Genomic DNA, 14,853 nt, shown 5'->3' on the forward strand with positions numbered 1-14,853 from the left:
TATTTTTGGCCTTTTTTCCTTTATTTGATTGGACAGCTGAAGAGAGACAGGAAATGTGGTGAGTAGAGAGCGGGGGAAGACATGCAGGAAATGGTCAACCGGCTGGGAATCGAACCAGCGACCCCTGCGACGAGGACTGTTAAGATAAGAGATTCCTTTACTCGTCCCACAACTGGGAAATTGTATTGTAATGTTGCCTCTGTAAGTGGGGCGCTTAGACCGCTAGGCCACCAGTGCCCCTTCAGTATTTTTAATTTGTAAACAATAAAGCCTGATGATGTCAGGGTTCGTACGGTCTGGAAAAAACATAGACTGCATAAAATATGGACGTAGTATCCATGATGTCACCTATCTGTTTCTGAAGCGCTGTTTTGAGGCCAATTGGTGGCGGCAGCCATATTGCTGCTGTCGAGTGATTGTGACGTAAAGAGGCGGGTTTTAAGCCTCCCAGCCAACAGCTACAGTGTTCCCACCTGTCAATCAAGGCAGCTGTGCCTCTCATTGGAGGACTCGTAATCTCAATATCTTTGAAATTGCAGCGTTACACGTTTATTTCTTCTGTAAAAATAGTCTTTTTTGAATTGGTGTGTATGTGACGTCTGGTACTTCCGGAGCCAGCCTGAAGCGGATCCTCGATGAACTTCGGTTTTTAGCACTTACGCATTGGACTCATATTTTTAGACCTGAGGTTGCCGCTTAGGAAAAACCTGGACGAGTCATTGAATCTAAAAAATAGAATCTAGGCCTAGAGCAGCTTTGGAAAAATAGACCCAGAAAGTTTTGGGCAAGACTTGGAAATTTGCTTCACAGACACCCGTATAGTAGAGTATTTGTAAATATCTTACTGATGAATCGGTGTTGTTAAAATAAATGTTTATTTTGTATCAGACCACACAGCTAGTCACAAGTTTGTGTTAAGATGAACCATTGACCTGGAGGATCAACTTCTACTTTCAGATTTCGTCCTCATCCAAGGCTTGATGATGCTTCTGAACTCAGAAGAATATACAAACACATTCTGTAAACACTCATGTATAACAGTAATATAACCATAAACCCACCTCCTGGTACTAACCTTATTAACTTTCACCTCTTCATATATTTCGTGTTGTCACCTTCAAACTCCCTGGAGCAGGTAAAGTCTACTACGAGACGCTGTGAACCCATGTGTCTTAAGTAAACAATAACAACACAAAATTGTTGTTTGAGTTGTTTTTTTATTGTTTACAACAAGGCTACATCACCAATGATGTCATGGTGTCAGTCCCTCCGTCTCCTTTCTCAGAGTTCACGCGGTCTCACTTTGAGGAAAAACAACTAAAATTCAAACAAAGTTAAAAAGTCAAAGGTGACGCCAAATCCTCCAGCATTCAGCCTGCACAAGCAGTCGTTCAGCCAAGAGCATCATGGGAAATCTTTTGGCTCTTTATATGGCACGGACAAAATACATCTCGACCATAGTCCGAAAAATAAATCTCTTAAAAATTGTTGACCAGGCACGTCCTACAGTAGAGTACTGATGAAGATCCAACAGCACTGATCCACACCAGTTCACTCAGTAAACTCCGCCCACCTGCAGGACCTGACCCCAACCGCCTGACACCTGCTGCAGGTGAGGTCAGGGGTCAGGGGTGGAGACTCAATCAGTCCAAGTACTCCTTACTCTGTCTTTCAGAGTGATTCTTCCTGTTTCACATTCAAAGTCTTTCCGTCCTGATCTTTTTCATCTTCATCTTCATCTTAGTCGTCCCTTTGGATCCAGGTCTGCAGTCGCAGCTTTTTGCCGTCACCTCTGAAAGTTGGTCAACAAAAGATTTAACCTGAAAAACAAAACGGCTCGTTAATGTAGACACTGAAAGTATTTTAGTGTGTGTATAGATCTGCAGTAATCTGTGTTTGTGTGTGTAGTGATCTGGGACGTGTGTGGTTACTTGTGCGTTTTTGTTGTATGTAGTTACCTGTGTTGTTTGTCATTTGCAGCTATCGAAACAGTCGTGTGAACTCTCTGATGGCCCAGCACACCTGCTTACATTCCTCAGCACTGTAGAGAAAAAGAACAAGATCGTGACCATGGTTACTGTCATCTGTGGAATGTGTGACTTTTGTGACGTTGATTCTCTTTGATCAGCATCGCAAAATTTTTAACAGCTCAGACTGTGACATCTCTTATCTCTCATCTCTGGATAAAACCTGTAAAAATCCAGACAGGGGAAAACTTTTGATACATAACCAGGTAAAATCAGGACTGTTGGAAGTCCCAGCTGCTCTCACTCTGACTCTGAGATTGCAACTACATATATATGAATTCCTTGTGTCCCTGAACACCTCATTATGCCCCACATTATCCAAAAGCCTCAATCTGTTCCACATTTCCCTGAACTCCTCACTCTGCTCCACATGTCCCTGAACGCCTCACTCTGCTCCACATGTCCATGAAGGCCTCACTCTGTTCCACATGTCCCTGAATGCCTCACTCTGCTCCACATGTCCATGAACGCCTCACTCTGCTCCACATGTCCATGAAGACCTCACTCTGCTCCACATGTCCCTGAACGCCTCATTCTGCGCCATATGTCCCTGAACTCCTCACTCTGCTCCACATGTCCCTGAACGCCTCATTCTGCTCCACATGTCCCTGAACGCCTCATTCTGCGCCACATGTCCCTGAACTCCTCACTCTGCTCCACATGTCCCTGAACGCCTCACTCTGCTCCACATGTCAATGAAGGCCTCACTCTGCTCCAAATGTCCCTGAACTCCTCACTCTGCTCCACATGTCCCTGAGCGCCTCACTCTGCTCCACATGTCCCTGAACTCCTCACTCTGCTCCACATGTCCCTGAACTCCTCACTCTGCTCCACCTGTCCCTGAACTCCTCACTCTGCTCCACATGTCCATGAACGCCTCACTCTGCTCCACATGTCCCTGAACGCCTCACTCTGCTCCACATATCCTTGAATGAGTCACTATTCCTGTCCCTCGCAGTGCTCCACACGTCCCTGAATACCTCACTCTGCCATCTGTGTCCCTGAACAACAAACTATGCCCCACATGTAAATGAAAGCCTCACTCTGCTATCATGGTCCCTGAATACCTCCCTCTGCTATGATTGTCCCTGAATGCCTCCCTCTGCTCCGGATGTCCCTGAAAGCAACACTCTGCCTTCTGCTTCCCTGAATGCCTCACTGTTCCTCGCCCCTGAACACCTTGCAGTACTCTACGTGTTCTTGAACTCTTAACTGTATGCCACATGCCCCTGAATGCCTCATACTGCCTTCTGTGTCCCTGAATGCCTCGCTCTGCCCAACATGTCCCTGAACACCTCACTCTACTCCACATATCCTTGAAGTGCTCACTAGTCCTTGTCCCTGAACACCTTGCAGTGCTCCACATGTCCTTGAAGACCTCACTCTGCTCCACATATCCCTTAATGCCTCACTTTTCACTACATGTCCCATAACGCTTCACTCTGCATTCTGTGTCCCTGAATGCCTCACTGTCAGCTTCAATGGTCGTTGTTTTATCCTAACTTCATGTTGCTTCCGTGTCTCATGTTACCACTTCTGTTAATCTTGCTTGTGTTGCCCATGTTGCCCATGTTGCTCATATCGCTCGTACTCACCTGGTGACCTGTTTGTGGAAGTCAGTCAGCTGTTTGTGTGTGACAGTCACGGCTCCCCCGCTCGTTTCTTTTGGTAAACCTTTCAGAGCGTTCTCCAACCAGCGACAGAACGTCTGAAACAAAGGGTGTGATCATCAGAACCTGTAACCACATGTGACTCCATGTAACAGGTGATGCCCCTTTTATACTTACAGGTCTGTCAAACACCATGACCTCCCACAGCACCTCGGCGACGTCGGGCAGTGTGTACGGTGGCAAACAGAAACAACACGAGTGCATCAGCTGACTGATGAGTTGCTGCCCGTGTTGCTCCATGGCCTGGCCAATCAGCTGTTTCCTCAGCTCAAAGTCCTCCTCGTGCTGAAGAGAGAGCGAGTTAATCCCTTCATGCATCACATATGTTTACTACTAAACTTTACTCTTTGGCTTAAAGTTATACATCTTCAATCTGTGTTCTGTCCTGTCAACATCATCATCTATCTTTTAAATGTTCTCACATCGTTGGCGACCCCTGTGTGGATCAGGTCTCTCACGAACTTCATGACGCTGCAGTTGGCGTCTCGATGGTCCAATGAGGCAGCGGCAATGGCGCACTGGATGATGTGAACAATGACGCTGCTACTGAGAAGCGTCACCGGACTCCTTTGAACAAACCTGAGAGACAGACGGACAGATGGACAAGTAGTGTCAGGTAGATACACAGGTAGATTTACAGAAGGGTGAACAGGTTGAGGTCTGAATGGCCACGGTTACATGATGTTTTTTAATTCATAATTAATTAAATAATTAAATAATTCGGAATTAAAGTATTCTCCTTCGCGTTTATATGGAAATAGTCATGTCGAATTGAGGTTTACATGGAAGACACTTTTAATCGTCTTTATTCAATTCCGTTTAAGGTCTGGGGGTTAGGAAGGGTTCTGATTGGACAGGGGCGGGAGTGACGTATTTATGTCTACCGGAAGAAAACAGACTCCAGTTCCTGCTTCTTTTATTTTTGGTTACAACATGGAAGACCATGCAATAAGTACAACTTTCCCTTTGATTTTGATTATAGTTTTGAATAAGCAGCTGGACACAGAGGAAAGGGGGAGTTCGAGGGGCTCGAGCTGCTTTTGTTGTACTCCTGCTTCAACAATTTCCACTTGTTTTTTACCTGGGTGGCGTCTCTGTCAGGGAAACCTCCCTCAATTAATTTGGACGCTACAGCTTTAAAAAAGGTCCACATTTTTATGCTTCAGTCCATCAACTCTTTTCCTGATATCCATTTCTTCTCAGGCTTATATTAAATAAGTAGTCTTGGCTGAAGTCCAACGCTTGCTTCAAGTGGCCATCCTGGAATATATGCCCGCCAGCACGGAATATATGCGTCATCGCGACAAGGGGAAGGGACAAGCATGCACAGAACGACCAGAATTAATTTAAAGCAGAATGAACGTATACATGATCGAGGAATTATTCAATTTGGATTTAAAATCCGAATAAACCAGACACTTACTTCAGATTTAAGTTTAATTCGGAATGGTCATTTTCATCCGGAATTAGGTGTTTACAAGGTCATTTTTAATCTTCTTAGAGAGTATTAAGTTTTTATTCTGAATTAAAGAGGAATTAAAAGTCTCATGTAAACGTAGCCAGTGTGTGCAGGTGAACCTGAAGACTCACCTGGTGGCCAGCCTGAACAGATCATCCACCGTATCCGGATGATTCCTCAGACCGTTCTGCTGCTCCAACAACTGGAAGGTTGGCATACACAGAGCCTGACGAAGAAAACAAGGTCATCATAACCATTATCATGACCACTGTTATCACGTTACAATCCTTTATCATAGACTTGGTGGACTTTTATCTGTGGACAGGTGTGTGTGTGTGTTTACCTGTAACATGTCGAGTAGACCTTGCCTGCAGCCCTCCTCCATCCCGTACTCGTCCACCAGGATGCTGCCCAGGTACAGGAAGCAGGAGTGTGGATACAGCTGGTACACACTCACCATCTGATGACATCATCAAAACACAGGAGCAGCTGTTTTAGAAACTAACACGCGGATAGGTAGATACAATACTGTCCGATGTGTTATCACCTGAACAAACAGAGACGTGACTGATCACTCAAGACTACCACCGATTGATAATGACGTCCCCCTCAGAGCTAATGAAGCAGTCACAACTAACAGGTTCAGGTGTGTCTCACCTGAGTGACGAGTGGCTGCAGCAAGGAGGCGGAGCCTTTCCCAACACATCGCACAGCAAACCTTAGACAGCGGCAGCATCGCTCCACGATCCGATTGTCGGCCTGATGAGTGTTCAGAGTCTCAGAGAGAACGGGCCAGATCTGCAGGGGAGTCACATGACACAGGTTAGACACCAAAAAAACATTAGATCATTATGTGATTCCCAAGACAGGTGACATCACAGGTAAGGTAAGAAAACTCTTCGATATAACTCCTTCAGGTAAACTGAGGTGAGTTCAGGTGTCTTACCTCCTGTATGACTTTCTGGCATGGGTGTGTCTGTCCGTTCTCCACTATGGGGTTTGTGTGTCTGCAGTCAAAACAAACTTTTTAAGTACCTGCCTGCTGCCGATGCAATGTCAATATTTGAATAACATTTGAATACAGGTCGGTAGATGTTCAGGTAAACTCACCTGAAGATAACAGCCAGTCTGTCGAGCCACACGGTGGGATCGGCTGATTTACCGTTTGTCGATTCTTCAGCCAGAAGCTAAAACAAAATCAGGTTTGTATTTTCTGTTTGTGTGTTTAAATGATGAGTTCAAGGCTCAAAGTGATTTCAGTTAAACTCACCTTTTTAAGCGCCAACACCTGAACTGCACACAGGTCACTGAGACACTCTGCAATCTTCTCCAGGGGAAGACGAGCCAGGACCAGAGCCGTACCTGCAAAGGAAGAAGAACAATCTCAGCTGTACTTATAGAGGAAGAAGCTCTCTTGCTTTACTATGACACATTTTGTTGTACAGGTGTAGTGACATACCTTTAAGCAGCCCCACGGCAGCCTCGGTGGACAGGGCGAAGGAGTCCAGGGCTCGGGCGATGTCGAGCAGACCCTGGAAGTGTTGGGTCATGTGATCCCTGCACACCGAACAGATGTTGTGAATGGCCTTCGCTGCTGCTGACGCCAACGGCTTCTCCCTGAGACCCTTCATCAGGAAGTTCAGAACTGGGTCTGACAGGAAAAGGACATACACAGTGTCAGGATTTTTCAAAATAAAATCTGGGACTTAACACAAGTTGTTTTTTCACTTTATTAAATGTGTTTTTTTCCTTTTTAACTTCATTGTTTGGCTTTTTTTTTTAATCTCTTCATTTAGAGGTCATGACAGTGCATAGAGTCTGAAACTTGGAGGGGAATAAGGAAAGGGCTGCAGCTTGTAATCAAACCCTTGAATCTATGAAGTCTGACACACAGCAACAGAGAACTGCTGAATACTATGAAACCAGAAACTCATACCAAGGAAGCGCGGGTTCCTATCCACCACCTCGCTCATCTCTCCCACCAGCTCGATGCTCGTGTAGCGGACCGCCATGTGGACACTCTCAGGAAGTAGAACCACCTGCTGCAGAACCTCTGACAGCGTGGGGTTGTTCTCCCTGCAAGAGGAAAAACACACAATGAGGTAAACACTTGTGATCTACCCTGAGAGTTCTGTGGTTCCTTAATTTGCTCCTCTATATGATCAGTGATTCCTTTCATTTCCTCATTATGTTCTGCACTTCCATGTTCTTTTGTTCCTTTTAATCACTCCTCCTCTTCCAGAGAACACATGATGACAGTAAGAAGGTTCTGGATACTCACGGGTCGACACTCTTTGCAATCGCAGCCATGATAAAAAGAACCGCCTCCGTCACCTCCCAGGATGGGCTCCCTTCTTTCAACGTGGAATACAACTAAAAAACAACAACATCCAGAACGTTTAATATCTGAGAACACACAGACTGACTCTAAGCAAGGAATGTGTTGGGTTCCACAGGGATAGAATATACCTGACATTTAACAAAACACCTCCTTTAATATGACTCAGTGTTTACCTGAGAAAAGACAGAACGCCTCTGAAGTAGAATACTTCAGAGAACAACTTCCAACTAGTGATTAATGTTTGAGAATTAAAGTTACCCGAGGGATTAAAATGACCTGAGGGATTAAAATGACCTGAGGGATTAAAATGACCTGAGGGATTAAAATGACCTGAGGGATTAAAATGACCTGAGGGATTAAAATGACCTGAGGGATTAAAATGACCTGAGGGATTAAAATGACCTGAGGGACTAAAATGACCTGAGGGATTAAAATGACCTGAGGGATTAAAGTTACCTGAGGTATTAAACTGACCTGAGGTATTAAACTGACCTGAAGGATTAAAATGACCTGAGGGATTAAAGTTACCTGAGGGATTAAAATGACCTGAGGGACTAAAATGACCTGAGGGATTAAAATGACCTGAGGGATTAAAGTTACCTGAGGGATTAAAGTTACCTGAGGTATTAAACTGACCTGAAGGATTAAAATGACCTGAGGGATTAAAGTTACTTGAGGATTAAAGTTACCTGAGGATTAAAGTTACCTGAGGGATTAAAGTTACCTGAGGGATTAAAGTTACCTGAAGGATTAAAATGACCTGAGGGATGAAAATGACTTGAAGGATTAAAATGATCTGAGGGTTTTAAATGACCCGAGGGATTAAAATTATCTAAGAAATTATAGTTACCTGAGGTATTTTAATTACCTCATGGATTAAAATTACCCTAGGGACTAAAATGACCTGAGGGAATCAAGTTACCTCAGGGACTAAAGGTCCCTCAGGGATTAAACTGACCTGAGGGATTTAAGTTACCTCAGGGACTAAAGGTCCCTCAGGGACTAAAATGACCCGAGGGAATCAAGTTACCTCAGGGACTAAAGGTCCCTCAGGGACTAAAATGACCTGAGGGAATCAAGTTACCTCAGGGACTAAAGGTCCCTCAGGGACTAAAATGACCTGAGGGAATCAAGTTACCTCAGGGACTAAAGGTCCCTCAGGGATTAAACTGACCTGAGGGATTTAAGTTACCTCAGGGACTAAAGGTCCCTCAGGGACTAAAATGACCCGAGGGATTTAAGTTACCTCAGGGACTAAAGGTCCCTCAGGTACTAAAATGACCTGAGGGAATCAAGTTACCTCAGGGACTAAAGGTCCCTCAGGGACTAAAATGACCTGAGGGAATCAAGTTACCTCAGGGACTAAAGGTCCCTCAGGGACTAAAATGACCTGAGGGAATCAAGTTACCTCAGGGACTAAAGGTCCCTCAGGGATTAAACTGACCTGAGGGATTTAAGTTACCTCAGGGACTAAAGGTCCCTCAGGGACTAAAATGACCCGAGGGATTTAAGTTACCTCAGGGACTAAAGGTCCCTCAGGGACTAAAATGACCTGAGGGAATCAAGTTACCTCAGGGACTAAAGGTCCCTCAGGGACTAAAATGACCTGAGGGAATCAAGTTACCTCAGGGACTAAAGGTCCCTCAGGGACTAAAATGACCTGAGGGATTTAAGTTACCTCAGGGACTAAAGGTCCCTCAGGTACTAAAATGACCTGAGGGAATCAAGTTACCTCAGGGACTAAAGGTCCCTCAGGGACTAAAATGACCTGAGGGAATCAAGTTACCTCAGGGACTAAAGGTCCCTCAGGGATTAAACTGACCTGAGGGATTTAAATTACCTCAGGGACTAAAGGTCCCTCTGGGACTAAAATGACCTGAGGGATTTAAGTTACCTGAGCAATTAAAATTACCTGAGGGATTAAAATGACCTCAGGTATTAAAATTACCTGAGGGATTAAAATGACCTCAGGTATTAAAATTACCTGAGGGATTAAAATGACCCGAGGGATTAAAATGACCCGAGGGGTTAAAATGACCCGAGGGGTTAAAATGACCCGAGGGATAAAAATGACCTGAGGAATTTAAATGACCTGAGGGATTAAAGTTACTTGGGGGATTCAAATGACTTAAAGGAATAAAGTTAATTGAATATGAATATGAAAATACAAAACTACCTGATGGCTTAAAGTGACCTGAGGAACCAAAGTTACCTATCAGATTATAGTTATCTGAATGGCCTTAAATTACTTGACAGGTCATTTTACCCCTCAGATCATTTAACCTGAGGGATTACTGTTACATGAGGGATTACTGTTAAATGAGGGATTAAAGTTACATGAGGGATTAAAATGATTTAAGGGATTCAAGTTACCTGTGGGCATTAAAGTACTTGACAGATTACAGTTACCTGACAGATTACAGTTACCTGAAGGGCCTTACAGTACCTCACGGATCAAAGTTACCTGACAGACAAAAGCTACCTGAGAGAAACATTCCATGGATCCAACGAGAAAAATGACATCTTTAACGAGGTCTGAAACTCTCATCCTGAACTCTCCAAAGTCATCGGTGTCTTCTGGGATTCCCTCCTGCCGAGCACAAACACAAAGCAATTTGAAAAAGACAGGCTTAAAGAGTCAAAGTTCTTCTGTAGACCATGTTTGAATCAGATTTAGACACAAGGTCCTTCATAGACAGGATCGGGGGACTCACGTGGTCTGGGTCGAGCTGACAGTGTCGGGCCAAACAGTGCAGAAGTCTCTGAATGTAAGGTCTGAAGATGGTGTGAAGAGCTGCATCATTTATTTTATAAAGATGTTCTCCAAGTCGGTACCAGAAGTTAAAGGAGATCTCCACAACCTGGATCCAAAACAAGACCAGGACAGACAGAGACAAGAACGCAATCAATGTGTTGTTGTAGTTACAGGTGTTGTGTTTATATTGGTACCTTAAACTACAGGTGGTGTACTTATGTCATCTCTTACTGCAACTAGAGCAAAAGTAGGTGTGGTTCTTTTCGTACCTCATACTGGGGGTGTCCTGCACAGATTAACAGCAGCTCCAGGGTCCTCAGGTCCCCCATGCCCTGCCCGGGGCTCCTGACTGTGGTTTCTAAGAAGGTCTCACATAGTTCGGTGAAGATCCGGCAGTAGTTCAGGACTCTGAGGACAGAAGATTGACAAACCTGAAAACACTGAACTTAGACCCGGCCTTACAATCAAAAAACAGGTTCCTGTGTTCCTCACTTGTCCAGGTCTTCTCGGGCCACAGCCATGTGATAGGCTGTCTCCAACGTCAGGACACCCTGGAACAACTGTAGAGCTAACGCCATGTGTGTGTCCACGTTCTCGATGGCGTATAGAGCTGAGCAGACGCAGTCCGACGCTGCCTCATGGAGGTTAGTGGACGTTTCATCCCTTTGCTGTTGAGACACATGGAGAAGTAGAGAATATGTAATAGAATTGAATATATCTATAATGTTTTATATAATTTATTCTGTGTTTTAAAAAATATATACTGTGTTTCATACATTTATAATGTGCTTTCATACATTTGTAATGTGTTAATGCATTTATATTTATACTGTGTTGTTATACATTGATAATGTGTTCTCATACTGTTACACTGTGTTGTTATACATTGATAATGTATTCTCATGCTGTTATACTATGTTGTTATACATTGGTAATGTATTCTCATACTCTTATATCGTGTTGTTATACATTGATAATGTATTCTCATACTCTTATATCGTGTTGTTATACATTGATAATGTGTTCTCATACTGTTACACTGTGTTGTTATACATTGATAATGTATTCTCATACTGTTATACATTGATAATGTGTTCTCATACTGTTACACTGTGTTGTTATACATTGATAATGTATTCTCATACTGTTATACATTGATAATGTGTTCTCATACTGTTACACTGTGTTGTTATACATTGATAATGTGTTCTCATGCTGTTATACATTGATAATGTGTTCTCATACTGTTACACTGTGTTGTTATACATTAATAATGGGTTTTAATTTATTCATACCGTTTTTTAAATACATTTTAACCAGCCTGACCAGTATAAGTCGATCAGATAAAAGCCAACCAGATAAGCATAAACCAGTCTGACCAGTTTAAACCAGACTAAAGTTTTGAGTTTTGATCTCACCAGGACTTGGAAGAGGACCATGAGCAGCTGGTTGTTGGCCATGAAGTTACTGTCGAGGACTCCTAGGTTAAACCAGCTGCCCAAACATCGAAACACCTTGATGAACATCTTCTCATCATTCCCCGTCTTCTCCACACACGTCGTCTGATAGTAGAAACAAAAAAACAGCATTAAGAATTTCATAATTTTTAACATTGAGAGAGTCAGTTATTTTCCAACGTAAAGAGGTTCTAAACAATGAAGAGGTGTCTGACCAGCAGAGTGACCACGGTGCTAGAATAATATGCCAGATCTTCAATGATTTCTGTCCTCCGATTGGCTCCGATTCGTAGAGATCGACTGTGAACTTCCTCTGGCAACACAGTGAGGATCTCTATGAGGAAGGGCATTGAGCTGATGTCATTGTTGTACCTGAGAAGGGAGAGGAAGAAAGACAGGAACAGGTGAGTCTGAGGACAGACAACTCATAGATAACAGCATTTGTGTTATTTTCATCATTGCCTGTGATATATGAAGGTGGTTGAAAGCGTTGAAGTCACATATTCAGTGTCATGATTTCTGTGTGGATGCTTACTTTTCTATGAGCGTATGAACGCATCCTTTCCACGAGGCCATCTGAAGAGCCAGATCTGCGATGGCTAAAGCAAGCTGAGTGGCGAACACGAGAGACAGAGAAGAGAAGAGAGAGTTTTTTTGTTGATTTAAGTTCATCATGTAAATGAGATTAAAGTTTGATTCAATCAGAAACCAGAGAAAAGCCACAATGTAATCTGGATTAGAATAAACAGGATTACTTAAACCTGGTAAAATCAGGTATTTGGTGTAATCTAAATTATTCTAACGCAGCTTGAAGGACATAAACCGGGAATTCCTTCCCTGGGTCCAGGGTCAGGTGGGACATGGTTACCTGCGTGACAATGATTGGCGACAGGTCTTTGAGGTTCTGGATGTGGGTCAGCAGTGAGTCTCGCAGTGCATTGTGGGTCTCAGGGGGAAGCTCAAAGAAGGATGTTTGAATCTTCATCTTCATCGTCTGAGCGGCAAAATAACACGACTCCACATCCTGTTTGAGCTGCAGCAGCTGGTCTGAGATCTCCCACGCATACATCTGAAGGACGGGAAATTATGTCATTACAAGTGCTCACACCTGAGCTGCTCTGAGCAGAGGTGTGCGTCATCACAGGAAGAGGATCATTAATGTACCTGGATATTTGACTATATCACCTATCATACCTGTCATTAAATGTGTCTCTTGTCATTCTGCTGTTCATTACATTTGACATTATAGTCGTCATTCATCTGTCATAACACCTGTCAACACACCGTCTTAATAACTATCATAACTAGAGAGTCATTGTTTCAAATATTCATGTGGCCATTACCTCATCTTTGTGTGTTTTTTTTCTGTTTCTAAAAAACAAAAACCTTAGTAAAAATATGATAACATTCCATGAGAGAAAAAAACATTGGGTGTGGCTCTGTGAGATTCAGAGCTGGAGAAAAACAAAACTCCAAAGAGATCAGGGAAGAGCTTCTCTTAAAAAAAAAAAGGAGAGAAATAAGGTCAAGTATGTAGAACATATCAATACGTGTATCATGTCCAACCGGCATATCTACAACTTTGCTGAGTCATCGAATGGGTCTCTCTCCTTATGTCTGCAGGGGGACGGGGAACTCTTTGACTAGTCAGCAGATAGTAAGCAGTGACAACAGAATAGTAGCATGCTTGAAATGCCCTCCCGAGACTCAAAACCCATCGTTAAACATGCCGCAACTCATGTCATTACACCTGCACGTCAGAGCACGTCCTGCAATCTGTTATTGCAGCTGGTTTAAGATCTGTCATAACAAGTTTTAACCCACCTATCCTTGCTGTCCTTAAATCAGTAGTCATAGCTGACATTAGATATGTAGTTATAGCGGTCCTTAAATCGGTATAACTTTCATTAGCTGTCCTTAAATCTGTAGTTATACCTATCATTAAATTTCTAGTTATACCTGTTATTAAATTTGTATTTATAGCTGTCATTAAATTTCTAGTTATACCTCCCATTAAATGTGTAGTTATAGCTGTCATTAGATGTGTATAACTTTAATTAACTCTATGGTTAAAGCTGTCCTTAAATCTGTAGTTATAGCTGTCATTAGATCAGTAGTTATACCGTCATTAAATCTGTAGTTATACCTGTTATTAAATCTGTAGTTATACCTGTTATTAGATCAGTAGTTATACCGTCATTAAATCTGTAGTTATACCTGTTATTAAATCTGTAGTTATAGCTGTTATTAAATCTGTAGTTATAGCTGTTATTAAATCTGTAGTTATAGCTGTCATTAAATCTGTAGTTATACCTGTTATTAAATCTGTGGTTACACCTGTTATTAATTCTGTAGTTATACCTGTCATTAATTCTGTAATAATATCTGTCATTAAATCTGTGGTTATAGCTGTCATTAAATTTGTAGTTATAGCTGTTATTAATTGTTTCTGGTTATACCTATTATTAAATTAGTAGTTATATCTGTTATTAAATTTCTTGTTATACCTGTCATTAAATCTGTAGTTACATCTGTCATTAACTCTGTAGTTATCGCTGTTATTAAATGTGTAGTTATAGCTGTCATTAAATCTGTATTTACAGCTGTCATTACATATGTAGTTACAGCTGTCATTAAATCTGTAGTTACAGCTGTCATTAACTCTGTAGTTACATCTGTCATTAACTCTTTAGTTATAGCTGTCATTAAATGTGTATTTACAGCTGTCATTACATATGTAGTTACAGCTGTCATTAAATATGTAGTTACAGCTGTCATTAGATTGGCAGTTTTACTTGTCATTACTACACCTATCTTGCTAACCCCCCATCACACCTGTCATCATAACTTTCAGGAAGGGTGACAATACAGTTAGTTAGATCTGTTATTTCCCTGTCGTTATAACTTAATTATTATACTAATTATAACTATCTAACTACGAACTAATCATACATGTAATTACATGACATTGAAACTCCAGCTCAGAGTTACTCAAGGTCATAATACTTGTCATTTCATTTAAAATCATAACTACCACAACAAACATCACACCTGTTATCATCACAACTGTAAAAATTAATGTTTAACTTTCCTTTCACCCGTCATGAAAGCAGTCATAACACCCTATATTATACCGGTCATCAA

At 42.3% G+C, this 14,853-nt stretch overlaps 1 protein-coding gene across 2 annotated transcripts in view; it reads right to left on the reverse strand.

Moving 5' to 3' along the window:
* Positions 1-1,197: 1,197 nt before the first annotated feature.
* Positions 1,198-14,853, reverse strand: part of tnpo3 (transportin 3) — a 17,035-nt gene continuing 3,379 nt past the window's right edge. The window contains exons 2-23 of one of the 2 annotated variants that reach the window (XM_034673736.1): positions 12,578-12,778; positions 12,245-12,318; positions 11,925-12,081; positions 11,671-11,814; positions 10,745-10,920; positions 10,522-10,660; positions 10,212-10,358; positions 9,980-10,087; positions 7,438-7,529; positions 7,093-7,232; positions 6,616-6,807; positions 6,427-6,518; positions 6,267-6,343; positions 6,103-6,163; positions 5,814-5,954; positions 5,500-5,616; positions 5,288-5,382; positions 4,120-4,276; positions 3,815-3,982; positions 3,623-3,735; positions 1,959-2,041; positions 1,198-1,820 (exon numbers count right to left, since the gene is read on the reverse strand). In XM_034673736.1, the coding sequence (XP_034529627.1) occupies positions 1,981-2,041; positions 3,623-3,735; positions 3,815-3,982; positions 4,120-4,276; positions 5,288-5,382; positions 5,500-5,616; positions 5,814-5,954; positions 6,103-6,163; positions 6,267-6,343; positions 6,427-6,518; positions 6,616-6,807; positions 7,093-7,232; positions 7,438-7,529; positions 9,980-10,087; positions 10,212-10,358; positions 10,522-10,660; positions 10,745-10,920; positions 11,671-11,814; positions 11,925-12,081; positions 12,245-12,318; positions 12,578-12,778 (2,652 nt within the window). In that variant the 3' untranslated portion in view covers positions 1,198-1,820; positions 1,959-1,980. Of the gene's footprint in view, positions 1,821-1,958; positions 2,042-3,622; positions 3,736-3,814; positions 3,983-4,119; positions 4,277-5,287; positions 5,383-5,499; positions 5,617-5,813; positions 5,955-6,102; positions 6,164-6,266; positions 6,344-6,426; positions 6,519-6,615; positions 6,808-7,092; positions 7,233-7,437; positions 7,530-9,961; positions 10,088-10,211; positions 10,359-10,521; positions 10,661-10,744; positions 10,921-11,670; positions 11,815-11,924; positions 12,082-12,244; positions 12,319-12,577; positions 12,779-14,853 lie in introns of both variants that reach the window. The other variant, XM_034673734.1, reaches the window with a different exon arrangement.

This window comes from Notolabrus celidotus, chromosome 21 (assembly GCF_009762535.1).
Source record: "Notolabrus celidotus isolate fNotCel1 chromosome 21, fNotCel1.pri, whole genome shotgun sequence".
Classification (NCBI taxonomy): Eukaryota; Metazoa; Chordata; class Actinopteri; order Labriformes; family Labridae; genus Notolabrus; species Notolabrus celidotus.